The 18,911-nt window shown below is 41.9% G+C and overlaps 1 protein-coding gene across 1 annotated transcript in view; it reads right to left on the bottom strand.

The window, feature by feature from the left end:
* LOC141074070 (uncharacterized) overlaps window positions 1-17,097 on the bottom strand; it is a 31,462-nt gene extending 14,365 nt beyond the window's left edge. Inside the window, exons 1-5 of the mRNA XM_073561587.1 lie at window positions 17,034-17,097; window positions 16,812-16,937; window positions 16,384-16,548; window positions 16,180-16,302; window positions 13,606-13,763 (exon numbers count right to left, since the gene is read on the bottom strand). Of these exons, the coding sequence (XP_073417688.1) occupies window positions 13,606-13,763; window positions 16,180-16,302; window positions 16,384-16,548; window positions 16,812-16,937; window positions 17,034-17,097 (636 nt within the window). The remainder of the gene's footprint in view (window positions 1-13,605; window positions 13,764-16,179; window positions 16,303-16,383; window positions 16,549-16,811; window positions 16,938-17,033) is intronic.
* Between the last annotated feature and the right edge of the window lie 1,814 nt (window positions 17,098-18,911).

Below are 18,911 nucleotides of genomic sequence, written 5' to 3'. Positions count from 1 at the left end.
TAACGTCATAAAAACCAGGGACGTTATAGCGATATTGCTAGCGATATCGCTTAGTGTGACAGGCCCTTAAGGCAGAATTGTTATTGACCATTTCATCTGATGGCTGGAAAGTTATTAAGATTGTACCAAGAGGGTATCCCTGGAATGACACTGGATATGGTCCTTTCTCATCAGGTACCCAGAGAGAACAGTCTTCAGATCAGATGTGCAATGTGTCCTTATTGGTAACTTATAGGCCCAACTCTTACATATTATAACAAATAGAGAGTAAACATTCTATATCCCTGACAATGTCTTTTTAATCTTGAAAAACTAGGAGCCGGCACCACCCAGAGCAAACAGTCCTGAGGTGGGAGATAAGCTGTGAGGTGAGGATTGTTGTGGAATGTGGTTGTGGTTTTGAGATAAGAAGGGGCCACTAGAAGAGCTGAGGGTGTCCCCTGACAGATGGGTTGTATTTGATGGTAAACTACTTTGATAAAATGTGAAAATTTGGTACAAGAAATGTGTAATGAGAGGAAATATTTAATTTGGCTAAAGTAGAAATACCTTTATAGAACACTGTATTTCCAGATGTAACCGTCCTTGTGGGAAGCCATGAGGTCACTTTTCTTGTTGATTCAGCAGCAGCACTAGAACCTTAGTCCATCCAGAAGAGATACCGACTATTGGACTGTCTGCTGCCTGCATAGTGGTAAAAGGAGCAAGTGGTAAGCCACAGAGGACCATTGTCTACGCAGGCTCGGACTGGCCCACCGGAGAACCGGAGGATTCTCCGGTGGGCCCAGGCACTGACACCTGCTGGCTTACTGGCCAGCAAGTGCCTAGGGCCCCACTGCTCCAAGGGCCCCCACTGCTCGAGGGCCCCCAAGTCAGTGGGTATGGGGCCCCTGAGTCAAGGGGGCCCACCCTGTGCCAGCTAGCAGCAGCAGGAGACAAGTTCCTGTCCCCGCTGCTAAAACGAAATGAATATTCACGCTTCTCCACGCCCCTATGGGCGTGGAGAGGCGTGAATACCATTCCTCTTTAACAGTGGGCAGCCCATCCCAAGCACCGCACCACACACACAGCACCGTATCACTCTCACACACAGCACCACATACACACACAGGCACACAACACATCACACCTCCCCGGAGCCGCAGCACTTCCCGGCTTCCTGCTTTCTGGGCGTTTCCTGTCTGTGACAGCCCAGCGGGATGACATCATCATCCAGCGTTCTGTATCAGAGGGAAAGCTGCCAGAGAGAAAGAGGCTTCCGGGATGTGCTGCTGCTGCGGGGAGGTGAGTTGTGCTGTGTGCCTGCGTGTGTATGTGGTGCTGTGTGTGTGAGAGTGATGCGGTGCTGTGTGTGTGTGTGTGATGAGTTGCTATGTGAGTGAGTGATGCGGACCGGTGCTGTGTGTATGTGTGTGTGTGTGAGGGGTGGTGGGAGGCAATGATGGAGGTGATGGGCAATGATATTGGTGGGGGAAGCAATGATGGAGGTGATGGTCAATGATGGCAGTGGGGGAGACAATGATGGAGGTGATGGGCAATGATGGCAGTGGGGGAGACAATTATGGAGGTGTTGGGCAATGATATTGGTGGGGGAAGCAATGATGGAGGTGATGGGCAGTGATATTGGTGGGGGGAGGCAATGATGGCAGTGGGGGAGACAATGCTGGAGGTGATGGGCAATGATATTGTTGGGGGGAGGCAATAATGGAGGTGATGGGCAATGGTGGTGGTAGGGGGAGGCAATAATGGAGGTGATGGGCAATTATGGAGGTGATGGACAATGATGGAGGTGATGGGCAATGATGGCAGTGGGGGAGACAATGATGGAGGTGATGGCCAATGATATTGATGGGGAAGCAATAATGGAGGTGATGGGCAATGATGGCGGTGAGGAGGCAATGATGGAGGTGATGGCCAATGATGGAGGTGATGGGTAATGATGGAGGTGATGGGTAATGATGGAGGTGATGGACAATGATGGAGGTAATGGGCAATGATGGAAGTGGGGGAGACAATGATGGAGGTGATGGGCAATGATATTGGTGGGGGAGGCAATAATGGAGGTGATGGGCAATGATGGTGGTGGGGGGAGGTAATAATAGAGGTGATGGGCAATGATCGCGGAGGGGGAAGCAATGATGGAGGTGATGGGCAATGATGGAGGTGATGGGTAATGATGGAGGTGATGGACAATGATGGAGGTAATGGGCAATGGTGGTGGTGGGGGAGGCAATGATGGAGGTGATGGACAATGATGGTGGGGGGAGGCATTGATGGAGGTGATGGGCAATGATTGGTGGGGAGGCAATGATGGAGGTGATGGGCATTGATGGAGGTGGGGATGCAATGACTGAGGTGGGGGAGGCAATAATGGAGGTGATAGGTAATGATGGTGGTGGGGAGAGGCAATAATGAAGGTGATGGGCAATGATGGCGGTGGGGGAGGCAATCGTGGAGGTGATGGGCAATGATGGTGGTGGGGGAAGCAATGATGGAGGTGATAAAATGGACAATGATGGTGGGGAGGAGGCAATGATTGAGGTGATGGAATGGACAGTGGTGGGGGAGAATGATAGGGATGGTGGGGGTGAAGGAAATGATGGAGGTGGTGATGAGGACAATGATGGGGTGGAGAGGGGCTGCATTATACTTTATGAGGGGGCTACATTATATTCTGATGGGGACTGCATTATCCTCAGGGGACATTATATTATGGGGGGGCTACATCATACTATATGAGGGGGCTACAGTATACTCTATTGGGGGCTGCATTATATTCTGTGGTGGGGCGGCATTATTCTCTCAGGGGACTACATTATATTCTGGGGGGCTACATCATACTATATGAGGGGGCAGCATTATGCTCTATTAGGGGGCTACATCATACTATATGAGGGGGCAGCATTATGCCCTATTAGGGGGCTACAGTATTCTCTATGGGGAGGCTGCATTATATTCTGTGTTGGTGCTGTATTATACTATATGGGGGGCTGCATTATGAGGGTGCTACGTTATATTCTATAGTGGGGACTGTGTTATACCTTATGAGGGGTTGCATTATATTTTATGAGGGTGCTACATTATATTCTATGGTGGGGACTATGTTATACCTTATGAGGGGGTTGCATTATATTTTATGAGGGAGGCTACATTATATTCTAGGGCTACCCCTCTATGATTCTACCCCAACCCCTGCTACATAATTAAGACGTGTACTACCTTATATTATACCCTGATATTAGCGTGTCTTACCACACAATTGGTGGTCTTGTATTTATTTCTATGTAGCTACATAGTGGGCCCCAAGAATGATTTTCTCTGGTGGGCCTGAGGTGCTCCAGTCCGACGCTGTGTCTCTGCCTGTGGATTGTTCTTGGACACTCTATACTGGGATCATAAGGGAACTGTGTCGCCAGTTGTAAACTACAAGGAAAGAGAAGACTGGCTGATTAGGGCGCTCAGACCAAGACGGACACTTGTGTTGGATGGAAAAGAAACTTCTTTACTTGGTCATTATGTCCTCGCAAAGCTTTTCGGCAGTGAATGCACCTTTATCAGGTGATGCATCATTTTACACCCTTCTTGGGTGAGCGGCTTGGTGCAGCACGGACCCAGCAGGCTTCCAACCATCCTGCAAGGCCTGAAAGTCGGAGGACCTGTGTTGACATCAGCATCACGTGACGCCCCTTGTGACCGGCTAACCTTGGAACCTGACGAATGGTGCACGATAAGCACAGCAGGCTCTGCAAACGTGGTTATTCCGGCAGCATAACCACGGCAGGTTAGTGGACTTTGTTCTTAACCTACTCTATTTGACCACCGGGTATCACACCAGGAGCGCCCCCTCCTCTCTCCTATTTTGTTTCTACTATCAGTTGTAATCTGTCAGAACAAATTAAATTGTTGTTTTTGCTTTTTAGAGGCCCCGAGCCACATGTTTCCCTCTCCAGATGTAAATTAGATCATGGAAATTCCTTGGTGATTTTGTTGGAGTGTAAGGAAAGTAACGATGGGAGGATTTGGGTGATGGCTCATTTTACAATGCCAGACTGCAGGCACGGTCACAAGTACTAAAGTGGAACACCATTTCTAAACCCAGTGTCCACCTGCAGGAAGGCGGGGGAACGAGTGAGAAATGCTGATCCTCTCCTAGAATTAGAGGAGGAATTGTCCACATACCCAGGATCTTTGTGGTCCTCAGGACCTGCAGATGTGGGATTGATAAAAGGGGTGATTATACCCTGTCCAGCTCACCTTGTAACATGGCCTTGTTTCCAGTAGGGAGGGCGCCCCCATCTGTAAACGAGGCTGTGATTCCAAGAGCCCCCACAGTGCCAGACCCCCATACTCTGCTGAATGACTGGAGGCCGGAACATAAGGTCTTTACAGTGATCTCAGTAATGTCTTCAGCATCCTGGTACATCCAGATAGCCAGGTTTGGTTTGTACTCACATATAAGGGGAGCAGGTATACAGTCACCGGAATCCCACAAGGGAACTGTGAATCACCTACTATTGTTTCCAGGTAAAATCGGCTAACCTAGCTCAGTGTGAGTCACCAGAAGGAGCCATATGCTCTTATATGTGGATGACATGCTATTGGCATTAAAAAAAGAATACAAACAAATTGGTAACCAAAGTGGTTATCTTTAAAGATGCCCTATATGTATGAACTGCCCAGTAACCTCCTAAGATATGTCACAGTATTGAGCCATGGCATAAGCTATGTCTCAACAGGAGGGAGGGTAGAGATCATATCTTACGTATTTATGATTTATGGCTTTACTATTAAAATTTTTTGTTTAATCTGCATTACTTGTGCAAAAATAATTCCTAAGGGAACATGAGACCAAAGAGAGGACAATGTCCTCACCCTGAATACTTATTCCAACACATTTGTATGGATTTTATTAAACAAGTATGAGGGGAAAAAGTCCGGCCTTGTTATTATGGATGCTTTCAGCGGGTGGATTGAAGCTGTCCACCCTGATGCATTAATGGTACCAAAGGTCCTTCTGAAGGAAATCATACCCAGATTTGGGGTTCCAGAAAATATATAGTAAACTAAGTAATGTTATTATTACCTAAAACATTGTCAATTGAGTTGGGAAACCACTGTGCCTGTCATCCTCAGTCAGCCGGACTGGTTGAAGGACACAGTGGGATCTTGAAAAATAGGTTGACAAAGACCATGCAGGAAACAGGAAAGATTGGTTGTACTGTTTCCTATTGGTTGTACTAAATATGTATGTCACATGGACATCTGTAGGGGTAACACCCTTTGAAGTCATATATGAGAGATCTTTTCTGTTACCTCAGCTAAAACCCTTTAGAAGGATAGATGAGGAAGGTGATTGCACATTACAGAATATATGGCTAAGATATTAACTCACAAAGAAGTTTCTACTCGTAGTTTTGTTCCAGGAAACCCACTAACAAAACCTGAGATCATGAAACCTGCAGACTGGGTCCTTGTGAAGGTGATAAAGAAGAAACACCAGCACCATCCTAAGTGGGAAGGTCCTTACCAGGTCCTGTGGACTACTCCTACTGCGGTCAAGATTCCTGGATCCATCTCTCAAACTGTAAACTTGTCAGACAGGTAGGGACAGAGTAGGATCTGACTTGCTTGTCAAAGTCCAGCTACAAAGGGAGGTTTTCCACAAGGGAAAGCTTGTCTCAAACTGGTGAAGTCTCCCATTCATCCCCCTACCCGGACAAGACGGTCAGATCTAGAATGTGTACATCAGGGTTAGTCACATGTATATTCTTCGTGACCATGGTGATGGGAGATTGGAGGGTGATAGACCCAGCAGGAGAGGAAAGTCCAGGGTGGTAGAATGGTTTCAGATTTAAGACTTTCAATCTTACTTTTGAAATCGGTCAGGAGGCCGCCATGTTACTGGATTTCTGTCTGTTGTATGAATGATACAGAGACAGGGAACAAGCTGTGAAACTAGCCGAGTCTGATAAGTATGTTTGTGTTATGAGCTCTAATAGCAGAGGGGATGTATGTGTGTGACTGGAGTAACGCAGCATGGACAATTGTAGCCCGAGACTATAGGTATAAGCCTTATGGCTACATAGATTTAAAGCCTGATTCTCCATTACGAAAAAGGACATCCCCTTACACAAATAAGAATAATTGTAATCAGCTACTGAGAACTTTAAAAACCCAAGATGAGGGACCAAAGGTTATAGGAGCTGATATGTCAGGAACAGACCCAATAGGACATTTCTACATAGAAGTTCAGAATAATAGCATACATAGACCCAAAGAAGGTATGCCAGAGAGAACCATAATAGAGTCCATAGGGCTCATAGTTAGATTGTCTAACCTAACTTATGAAGATAAACTAGCTCTAGAGAGAGGCTGTGAGGAGAATGAAAGCTTAGATTGGCTTAAATACATTGCAAAAAGCTTAAAAAATTAAGTTATATAGTAAAACTTATGTCCCCTCAGAAAGGGAAGGACAATGTAAAATGTTATCATTTTTATTTCCTCCAATTGAGAAACCGGATAGCCCACCACAGGTGATTGCTAATCCTGGTAACTATACTAGTTTTTGTCTTCCAGGGCATGGGTACGACTTCGGGGAGCTCCAAGGCGACTCTTGTAGAGAATGGATCATGCCAGACTACCACATGGTTCCTGAGGGGATTGTGCGGTGGTCCAGCTAATCATGCTGTTCCACCTGTTGTCAACAGGGATATGGCCAAAGGTACATAGTGGAAGAGACAGAAGCATGAAACTCCGCAAGGATCCCTCGATTCTAGTATCTACAGTTAGGTCCATATATATTTGGACAGAGACATTTTTCTAATTTTGGTTCTAGACATTACCACAATGAATTTTAAACAAAACTATTCAGATGCAGTTGAAGTTCAGACTTTCAGCTTTCATTTGAGGGTATCCACATTAAAATTGGATGAAGGGTTTAGGAGTTTCAGCTCCATAACATGTGCCACCCTGTTTTTAAAGGGACCAAAAGTAATTGGACAATTGACTCCAAGGCTATTTCATGGATAGGTGTGGGCAATCCCTTCATTATGTCATTCTCAATTATGCAGATAAAAGGCCTGGAGTTGATTTGAGGTGTGGTGCTTGCATTTGGAAGGTTTTGCTGTGAAGGAAACAAGCGGTCAAAGGAGCTCTTCATGCAGATGAAACAAGCCATCTTTAAGCTGCAAAAACAGAAAAAACCCATCCGAGAAATTGCTACAACATTAGGAGTGGCAAAATCTAGTTTGGTACATCCTGAGAAAGAAAGAAAGCACTGGTAAACTCATCAATGCAAAAAGACCTGGGCACCCACGGAAGACAACAGTGGTGGATGATCACAGAATAGTCTCCATGGTGGATAAACTACTATAACCAGCAGAGATTTATTAATTATACCCGAGATGCAGTTAAAGGGATAGCTGAGTAGGACCAACTTCTCTCATGGCTTGGTAGAATAGAATGGCATTAGACATGCTTTTAGCAGAAAAGGGAGGTGTATATAAAATTTTTGGAGGATTTTGTTGCACGTTTATCCCTAATACAGATCCTGATTGAAGTATCTCCAAAGCTCTTGATGGACTGACTGGATATGACGACATATTTACTTCCAGGAATGAAGAATGGTTTGGGAAATGGTCCGGATTATTCACTTCTGCGTTGACATCTCTTACCATCGTGGCCGGAGTGCTGATTGTTTGTGGACGCTGTGCTATTCTATGCATTAGAGGACTTGTTCAAAGACTGATTGACTCTGCCATAACAAAAACTATGCATCAAGGAATGGAGACCTTGGAATCCAATGAAAGAATGTAAATTTTGGGACTTAATAATAAATATACTGAACATATTACTCTCCCTCTAGATTATATGAAGATCTGTGAAATCTGACAAAAAGAAATCTGTCTCCAATGTGCACAGATAAATGATTTTTATTACAAGGTGAGGGAATGTTATAATAATTGTAATAAAGTCCTTAGTAGTAAGGGGGCTGTATTACTCGTCAAAAAGAAATCTGACAGGTACCACGCCCCTATCAAAGTGTATCAAACATGCCCCTTTTATACAATTTGATATCAAATTGTATATAAAAAGGTATTATAGGACAAAATATTTATATGTCCAATTATTTTCTCTTTTATAGGACTTTTAATAAAGAAGAATAAAAGTAGAATAAAGGATCGTGATTGAATCACTTTTATATCAATCGCTATTGTTTGATATAAAAGGTTGTGTTTGATACGCTTTTATATGACCAATAAAGGACCCTTTTATATCCTTTTTATACTTTAATTAGTATCGGTTCATTGGGCATATTATGTATATGGCCAATATTTTAATAAAGGAATCAAATGTTTGCCTTTTATAGACATTTTATACTTTAATAAGTATCGATTCAATGGGTGTATTATTTATATGGTGAATATTTTAATAAAGGAAACATTTTATTCGAATTGTAAATAAAAATGAGAGACGCCATTTTTATGAAAAATATAATAGTGTTTATTGAACAACAATCAAATACATTTTATAAAGCATTACATTTGACATTTACACTGTCATTTTAGAAGTACATTCAATTACATTTTATTTATCACACTGCACTGCAGTTAATCAAATCAAAATATATATAATACAGGACAGTATAAAGTGTTACAAAAAGCGTTACATTCATATATAACAATTTGTATATTTAATATTATAAATATATACATCACATTTCTTATATAATAATTTAATGCATTACAATTGAACAGAACCGATGTTACATAGTGAGCCACATGGATTGTAGTAACGGAACAGTACTTTTTTTAGGCATCAGTGGACCTTGTGTGATACCTAATGGTGAGAAGTGTAAAGGACGGATCGCACGGCTGGGGGTGGATAGGGCTCGAGGATTATACGCGCCATCAGTTTCATTCATGGGCATTTTTAATTTATCTAAATGTGCTCTAGTAGTGGAATTGCCCACAACTGTGGATGGCATATTTAACTCGGCCATAGCGTGCATAAATGTATTCCAGCCCCTTGGTAAATTCCTGCCAGTTAGGGCATGGCTCTGAGTTGTGTTACGCACCAAATCCAGCATATTAGAGCCGGGTATTACAGTTCCTTTGAAAATAAACTCACTTTTATCATTCCACGATGTAATATTTGTGTTTTGCAACATCTTGTTTAGTAGAAGTTCTGCATTCTTTTTATATCGTGGATTTACATGACTTACAATTTCATTGACAGCGGGGCTTTTATCAACGGGTGAATTTGACAATTGTTGGTGATCAGATTCTGGAGTGTTAATGATCTTTAAAGTTGATAGCTCCTTAGCATCTTGTTTAGCATGAACCAAGTATCTTTGCAGTACATCACTATATTTTTTAATTTTCACGTCATCCGGCATGTCACGACGCTGTAAAATCTCACTAATTTCACCATCAAGACGTTGGATAACGCTTTGGCGAATGTCTGTGATAGGGGGCCGAAGTTTGATTAGCTCCTGCTTGGGAACAAGATACATTTTCTCGGTATGTTCCATTATTTGCCAGTAAGCAGGCTTGTTATTATTGGGATTGCAAAGCCTAAAAGAGGACCTATAAAGCCACCAGTCTGCTTCAGTAGCTGCTTCTTTTTCTTTATGCTGTGAGATTTATTACTCATGGATTTTATAGCTTTTCGCCACTTTTTTAGTATATTTTTTTGTCGCTCTTTCAGAGGGATTCGACCTTTTAAGATGTTTAATGCAATCTCCCCTATAGCTGTAATTAAATCATGACTCGCATTGCACAAAATAGATTTTCTGATAGAAGGTGGGGCCTTCACCAGTGTTTTTAAGAGCTTCCAGTTACGCCGTATTCTCTCCGACATCTTTACAACACTATGGTCGCAGTGTAGAATGTCTGATTTTGTTTAAAATTCACTTTTTAGAAGTATTTTTCTTTTGAACATACACAGCTGGTAACGCTGGAGGAAACAGGCCCGTCCTCAAGCGAAGGTCCTCAGGGGTATCCGCTCTTAAGTCTAGCAACAAATACCCATAAGGCACCCGCGTGGCATCCTCAAAAGCTTCTAAGAAATAGCGTGTTTTTCCTGGATACATTTGTCGCGCTAGTGTTACAATTTGCAATTTATCCCGAGGGTTATTAAAAAGGACCATGTACTTTGTGTTTAAATTTATCGTGCGGCTTTTCTTTCCTTGACAAAATATGTTTTGTACCAGGTAGAAAATGCTGAGGTTTCTGTGGTGGACATACTTGGTAAATGCTTTTTCTATTTCGCAGTTATCACTAGCACTCTCCATGAGATCATCAACAATAGTCAAATTTACCTTTTCAGGAGGGAATAATTCATCATCTACGAATGTATGCGGCAGACCCTCCACAAATCTGATGAAGGGAAAAGAAAGAGATTTCATCATATAGTTTCTGCCAGCAGGAATAAAACCAAACAATATTATCAGGCTTATGAGAAAAATGAGTGTCAGTATTATGTAACAATTGTTTTACAAAGTAACTTTTTCCAGAATTAGACGGGCCTGCTAGAATACACGAGAATGGATGCTGCAAACGTGGGTCCATCATGAGTCACAATTAATATCCAAATGGCACGGTGGTAAAATCGTCTAATAGTCTGCGCTTTGTATAAACACACTTTTGGGGTTTTCGAAGAAGTCTTGTTTCAACGGACCAGAACTTTTTATTTTTCACAATGCCGGGCTGCTCTACGACAATACGTTTTTGCGTTTCAGAATCAGAATTACGCGGGTAGTCCAGAACAAGATCTTTTAGACTGCTGAAATTAATAGATTGAGCATTACCAACATTTAATGTTATTCCCTTCACTTTTAAGACAGTTTTACCGGTGTTGAGTTTGTATCCATAGGTCTTTGGGCCGGCAGATACAAACTCAGTGATGTGTCATCAGGTATCTCACTGGTCAATTCCCCCAGGTAATCACCTAAAGGAGGACTCCACTCACCTTCTCTCTGCACAAAGATAACAGAATCAGTATTGTGATAAAGGCACCTTTCCTGCAGCCGGTCCAGCAGAGAGTAAAGCTCTAGTCTGGCATACGCTGTGGTAAAACAGGCTATAAAATGTTTGTGTTCTTGTTGATGGTGTGGTGCCCTTCTGTATATTTCCAATCTATTGTTGCGGTTTCATCATCAATAAAATGCAACATCGAAACATCGTAATACGGTAACAAAACATGTTGAAACAGTTCATCAGGATCGCTAATAATGCTGGTACATGGTAAATTAGATTTCTGGGCAAACTTTCCCCATAAAGAATTTAAGAAAAGTTTGGAGATCTGTCTCTTAGCAGGGTTCTCTCCTATATTTTCAGAGCGTAATTGAACCCCTTCTTTGTCAAGAAAGGAATCAATGTACTGTTGTTTCTTACTGTCATCAGTGCACCAGCTGGGATAACCTGAGGCCTCCTACTTATCCCTAAGATGTAATTTAATGTACCGAGAAAACAGGCGATCACTGGTTTTAGGAAAATCCCAAATTTCATAGATGTGGGCTATCCTATAGCCTTTCTCTACGGCCATCTCAAGCTCTATAGTGCACCATGTACCTGTCAGAGCCCGCTCTTCATCACTATGTGTACATTCCTCGGTCTGCGAATTTACAGAGCATGTGTAGCATAGAGGAAACAATCATTTTTTGTTGAGTTTTACCGGTAGAACAGGAAAAAATAAATCCCTCGGAGGGTAGACCTTGACTTTGGCAATACCAAAGTAATTTTTAATGAACCCAAATCCCTCATAGATAATGTGTGGATGACCAACGGGGTATGTTTTAGTCTTGTTTCCAAATGGATACAGGCTGGTGAAATCATAGTAATGTAGTGTCTCCCCAGGTTTCAGTTGGTGATAAAGTTTAATGGCATTAGTACGGCCCCCATAAAGAGCATCGCGGGGGTCTAGAGGGGTAGGGAATTCCATTTGGAGAAGAAATGATTGAAGATTAGAATCTTTTTGAATCATTTCATTCCATTCATGTTCCCACAGGACTCTCACTGTGTAGCCACACCACTGCAGAAAACGTTTTTTAGCTAAAAAGGCATAATATAATTGACCATAGGAGGTGTTTGTGACCTTATTCATTATAGCAGATTGGGCATCCATGATAAAAACACCCCTGAAATTCGAATGCGATATGTCTCTCATTAACATAGGCATAACCGTCTAAAAAATATTTCCCAACTCGTTTTTCACCCCCTCTTAAAGCATGTTGGATTGCTATGTTCTCTGTGTGGGATACATACATGAGCCACTGTATAGCGGGTGATGAAAAGCATTTTTGTGTCTTGTGATGATTATCACCCGGTAAAATGGCAATGGTCTTTTTTGGAAGAAATTTAAACCTGTACATTGACATACATACAGATGCAAGGGTTACGAGTTGAAAAGGATCAACACATCTGGACACTTCAATTTTTTTCTTTTCTCGCTTACAGTATATTTTAACATTTTTCTGTGTCATTTCCATGACACGCTCCGTGTAAAGTTCACATGAGAGTCTCAGAATCTCAACATCTTGTTTGCAGTAAGACTTTAGTTCAGAATTAAAGTGAAAAGTTGTATTTTCCTGTTTCTCATACCACTCCATGAATTCCCCTTTCTCACTAGGTGACATGTACTCTACCCCATAATATTTTACAGCTGGTAGGGGGCCCACATAGTTTTGATTTTCTTCGGTGTTAAAAAAGTGGGGGAAATGTCCTTTTGAACCTGAGAAGCCCATAGCCTGCGGCATCTTACTAAGTTTCATCGGTATGAAATTTAGGGAGTCAATAATCCTCATTTCTAAATCAGGCAGCGTTACACACAGGAGACGGCCGCCTCGGGATATCCATTTCACACAGAGTTTTTCAGAAATCAGTTCCTTAACAATAAAGTATGCATCGTATCTTCCAGCATTGTGGGCTATAAACGTATATCCAGAAAATTTACCGGATGTAAAGAATTGCACAAAATCATGAGTTGCTGATTTACCTTCAAACTCCCAGGAGGGGCTACCATACAGCGTCGTAGCATAAATATAATGTGGGATGTGAGTACCTGTCTCCTGCATACATTCAAAGTCATAAAATATATATTGATCTGTCGCCTCCTCTGGTACATACCGGCGCAGGTAACAAAGGTGCTCATCAAATTTATTTAAACGCCTGTGACAGACAGGACAACGCAATCCTTTACATTTATGTTCGGAATCACTTTCTCTGTGGACAAAATGATGACATCACAAAATTTTTTAAGTCTGCAGAATGTTGGATTATCTGCAGATAAACGAGTGTGGTGATCTAAGCACTCACTGGACCGACAAAACACACGACAAATTGGACAGCGAGGTGGCTGATCCGTGTCGGTTCTCTCCACACATCTCTCCCTTTGACAAGCCTTGCAAAAATATTGACACGAATGATTAAATTTGTGATGAAACAACGAATTGCATCTTTCACAAAAGTAATCCGCGCCGATAAAACTCTTCATATTTTTGACACCGTAGTAGTGATTATCATGATGCAATCTGAAAATAGTTCTAGCACTAGGGGTATTACCTGTTTGAAAATATTGCCAGTCACCCTGACTGTAGTATAATACTTTAATGTTGATACCCAGATGTTTCTCAAAATCTTCAATATCACTAAAACTTATAAGTTGGTCCTCAGGGATAGCCAGGGCCACATGTATGGATTTAGCACGATTCAGTAAAACTGTATCACCAACATCAGTGTCGGTGATCAGGGCGCACACGCTAGCTGCAAAGCACAGATTAGTGCTGTAATTTTTGTCATACAACCAGCGCCTATTTTGCTTAATGATTTGACTACTCGCTATAGATTTCAGACGTCTTTTTATGCCTCCGCGTCTGTTTTTAATAATTGTTATGACTAATTTCAGGGAGCTGTTTTCTAAGCATTCAGCATTGCTTTGCAATGTGTGAGCTACGATATTTAAGAATGCTTCAGAACTAAAATCCTCCCTTGTCTGTTTTGTAGTGAAAATGGGATCTAACGTGTCACCGCCTTCAAGCCTTAACTGAACAAAGTCTCCAGGATCAATGTCTCTGACGACTCTGTCCAGTAAAGACTGAATGGCTCCATGCACGATGTTTAGGGCCTCTACAAATGATTGAATGCGGTATAAATTTACAAATCTGAAATGATCAATATACATGCGAGCATTGAAATTGCGGACATCTCTTTGGTGGTGATAAAAATGTTGTAAAAATACTGAATGATGTACGGCCCATACATTATCATCAACATGACCATCAGATGCATCATCATGTCCATTTTCATCTATGTCCCGTACATTATCATCAACATGACCATCAGATGCATCATCATGTCCATTTTCATCTACGTCCCGTACATTATCATCAACATGACCATCAGCTGCATCATCATGTCCATTTTCATCTATGTCCCATACATTATCATCAACATGACCATCAGCTGCAACATCATGTCCATTTTCATCTACGTCCCGTACATTATCATCAACATGACCATCAGCTGCAACATCATGTCCATTTTCATCTATGTCCCGTACATTATCATCAACATGACCATCAGCTGCATCATCATGTCCATTTTCATCTATGTCCCGTACATTATCATCAACATGACCATCAGATGCATCATCATGTCCATTTTCATCTACGTCCCGTACATTATCATCAACATGACCATCAGCTGCAACATCATGTCCATTTTCATCTACGTCCCATACATTATCATCAACATGACCATCAGATGCAACATCATGTCCATTTTCATCTACGTCCCGTACATTATCATCAACATGACCATCAGCTGCAACATCATGTCCATTTTCATCTACGTCCCGTACATTTTCATCAACATGACCATCAGCTGCAACATCATGTCCATTTTCATCTACGTCCCGTACATTATCATCAACATGACCATCAGATGCATCATCATGTCCATTTTCATCTACGTCCCGTACATTTTCATCAACATGACCATCAGATGCATCATCATGTCCATTTTCATCTACGTACCGTACATTATCATCAACATGACCATCAGCTGCAACATCATGTACATTTTCATCTACGTCCCATACATTATCATCAACATGACCATCAGATGCAACATCATGTCCATTTTCATCTACGTCCCGTACATTTTCATCAACATGACCATCAGATGCAACATCATGTCCATTTTCATCTACGTCCCGTACATTTTCATCAACATGACCATCAGCTGCAACATCATGTCCATTTTCATCTACGTCCCATACATTATCATCAACATGACCATCAGCTGCAACATCATGTACATTTTCATCTACGTCCCGTACATTTTCATCAACATGACCATCAGATGCAACATCATGTCCATTTTCATCTACGTCCTGTACATCATCATCAACATGACCATCAGATGCATCATCATGTCCATTTTCATCTACGTCCCGTACATTATCATCAACATGACCATCAGATGCAACATCATGTACATTTTCATCTACGTCCCGTACATTTTCATCAACATGACCATCAGATGCAACATCATGTACATTTTCATCTACGTCCCGTACATTTTCATCAACATGACCATCAGATGCAACATCATGTACATTTTCATCTACGTCCCGTACATTTTCATCAACATGACCATCAGCTGCAACATCATGTACATTTTCATCTACGTCCCGTACATTTTCATCAACATGACCATCAGCTGCAACATCATGTCCATTTTCATCTATGTCCCATACATTATCATCAACATGACCATCAGCTGCAACATCATGTCCATTTTCATCTACGTCCCATACATTATCATCAACATGACCATCAGCTGCAACATCATGTACATTTTCATCTACGTCCCGTACATTTTCATCAACATGACCATCAGATGCAACATCATGTCCATTTTCATCTACGTCCTGTACATCATCATCAACATGACCATCAGATGCATCATCATGTACATTTTCATCTACGTCCCGTACATTTTCATCAACATGACCATCAGCTGCAACATCATGTACATTTTCATCTACGTCCCGTACATTTTCATCAACATGATGGTTGTCTATGAATATCTGAATTATAAATCTCTGCAGAATATGTAAGCTCTATATAAATAAAGATTATTATCATTATTACAGAAAAGCTAAATATATACTTACAAGATTGTTCTGGGTATTGGTCTTCTGCACGCTCTGGGTTAATAGTCGTCTCACTATTCACCGTCAGTGGGATGGCGGCGTTTTCATTTGAATATAGCTGTTTTCTGGCCGCTCGTTTATCAGCTGGAAATAAAATAAAACTATTACACGGTCTAGAAATGATTTTCTTCACGATACTGATTATTGTTTTCAAGCTCACAGTACCTTTTTGAATCAGCTGCACCATATTTTTTGGTTTCCCGCTAGGCCTGATAGAAACCCTGGGAGCCTTAATCTTGAGCGATGTGTTTCGTGGTTTCTGCGGCTTTTTAGGATTGTTAGAAACCATGGGCCCATCAACATTATAGAATTCTTTCACGTGTTGGTTACCTGTATAAGAAATTAGGGGAAATGTCATCCCTGCATACATACGGACTCTTTTTTCAAAGAGATGCTACTTTTTTCCACATGTTCTTACCTTTTTCATATGTTTATCGCCTCCGCAGTGGATTCGCCAGATTTACAGGTTCAGTAACATGGCCGTTTTCTTGTTTATCGGCCGCTTGCAGCATCTCAGCATCTGTATGAGAAATTGTATTTAGTTTCACGTCTACATATGATTAAAGCAGTTATTATACAAATATACAACTCACCAGTGAGAGGATAATGTGAAATTGCAGCGCTGGTTTCTCCGCCAGCATTAAAAGGCGCTCCTGCATTTATGGAATCCAAATCCAAAGTCTGAGACACCTCAGAATAGTCGGGCCCTATAGACTCTTCTTAAAAAGACCGAAATATTATATAATTAATATACAAAACAAAACTTTAATCAGATTGTCTAACACTCCGTTCATTATATTCAATATAAGACCTACCTAGTTGTTGGCATTGTGTGCTCGTAAGAAGAGGCTCGGCTTGTTCAAAATCGTAGGCTTCCATCTTAACTAAAATGATTAAAAGTGTGAATACCATTATACTTTTAAAATTATTAACTATAACTATGCGGCGGAAAGTACTATCATATAAAATTATAATCTAAGTCTATGCCGAAGAAATACATTTTATATACTATATGATAAATGATGCAAAAGGCAAATAAAATTATAGGCGAACATCAATTAAATAATTATACATCAAATAAATATAGTATTAAATATCTAAATTTCTTCTAAATGAGTAAATCTATTCTTAGGAAAATACATTTTTTTTAAATTATTAACTATAACTAGAGTTGAGCGACTTTTGGTTTTTTAGGGTCGCGTTTCATTTTGTGAAACCCGACTTTTGCAAAAGTCGGGTCGAGCAAGATCGTCCGATTATAGGGAAAAGTCGGGGTCATCCCGAAACACGAAACCCAATGTAAGTCAATGGGGAATAAAAGTCGGCAGTGAGAGGAGGACAGGAAACACACCTACAGTGCCCATTTGAATGCCAAAAGCATCAATTCTTCTTACTTAAGCTTGTCAACCTTAATTAACTTCATAATACAAGTTACGCACTGAAAAATGGGGGTTATTTGGCTAAAGTTGTGGGGGGGTAGGGCTGGCTCCAGGTTTTCATGTGCCCTGGGCGAAAGATCGCCCCTTTAACACATACCACAACTCATCATGCTCCGATACGGCAGAGAAATAGCGGTATAGTACAATGAAAAATACTTCACTTTTTACATCTCATGACGAGGCCCATCTATTTCTCCATACAGAATCATTGGTCCCATATAATGTTTGAAACAGTATATGATGAGCTCCACATAATGCTACAGTATATGTTGGTCCCCATGGATGAAGCTCCACTGTCTTATGGGCCCAAATAATGCTCCAAACATAATGGGCCCCATTTCTAATGCTCTAGTGTATAATGGGCCCTGTAAATGCTGCTCCAGTGTCTGATGTCCACCTTTGGAATGTTCCAGTGTATGGTGGGCCCCATCTATCATTCTCCAGAGTATAGTGCTCCCCAAAAATTGCTGTCCCAACATTGAAAACAATCAAATAAGTCTCCTCGCTAGGGAATCCCTGTACTTGTCTGGACTCCTCGTCGTCCCCATCTTCCATCTCACTGCACAGTATTTCAACTTTGCAAGTGCTGTGATCCTGAGCAAGCAGGGGGGGGCCCACTCATTGGCGATGGCACTGGCACAGGGCCCCTGATAGTACGGTGGTGTGTCTGATGGCGGGTGGGCCGAACCTGCACTTTCATCTGCAGCTTCCTCTTTGTCACCGTGTATGATGGAACTGTATATGGGAAGGGTAACCTGAGTTTCATCAGGGTCAGATTCAGGCCGTGTAGCGTGCGAGGGGAATGTAGTGGTCTGGGTCAATGTACCAGCAGATTCATCGAGCAGTGGCTGGGCATCAGTGCACTTGTGTCGTCCCCAGGAGTACGGTCGCCACAGTGGCATTACCTTCTTCCTAGGGAGTGTGATGTCATGCTTGGGAGCAACGAACGATCTCTCTAGCAGGTTAACTGATTGGGCGGCGTTATTCCCACGAGTCATGACCCTCCAAACAGCGTTCATGAAGGCAAAGTGTTTGTTTTACGTGGGCAGTATGGTTGCAAAGCTGAACCTTAAAGGAATGTCCAGAAGGGCACCACCAGGAGTGGAGCCTACGGTTAAATTCGACTCCACCTGGGAAACCTCAACCATGCCAGCTACAGAACAGATGTACACATTGCAAGCTTAATTCCGTTAACGAACGAGACTCCGTCATGCCCCGCGGTCCGAGTCCGGCTTACTAGAGGGACACGTGAGG

The sequence above is a fragment of the Dendrobates tinctorius genome, unplaced genomic scaffold (genome assembly GCF_039654945.1).
Source record: "Dendrobates tinctorius isolate UK_male_01 unplaced genomic scaffold, ASM3965494v1 ptg000322l, whole genome shotgun sequence".
NCBI lineage: Eukaryota > Metazoa > Chordata > Amphibia > Anura > Dendrobatidae > Dendrobates > Dendrobates tinctorius.
This window is presented reverse-complemented; position numbering and strand designations above follow the sequence as displayed.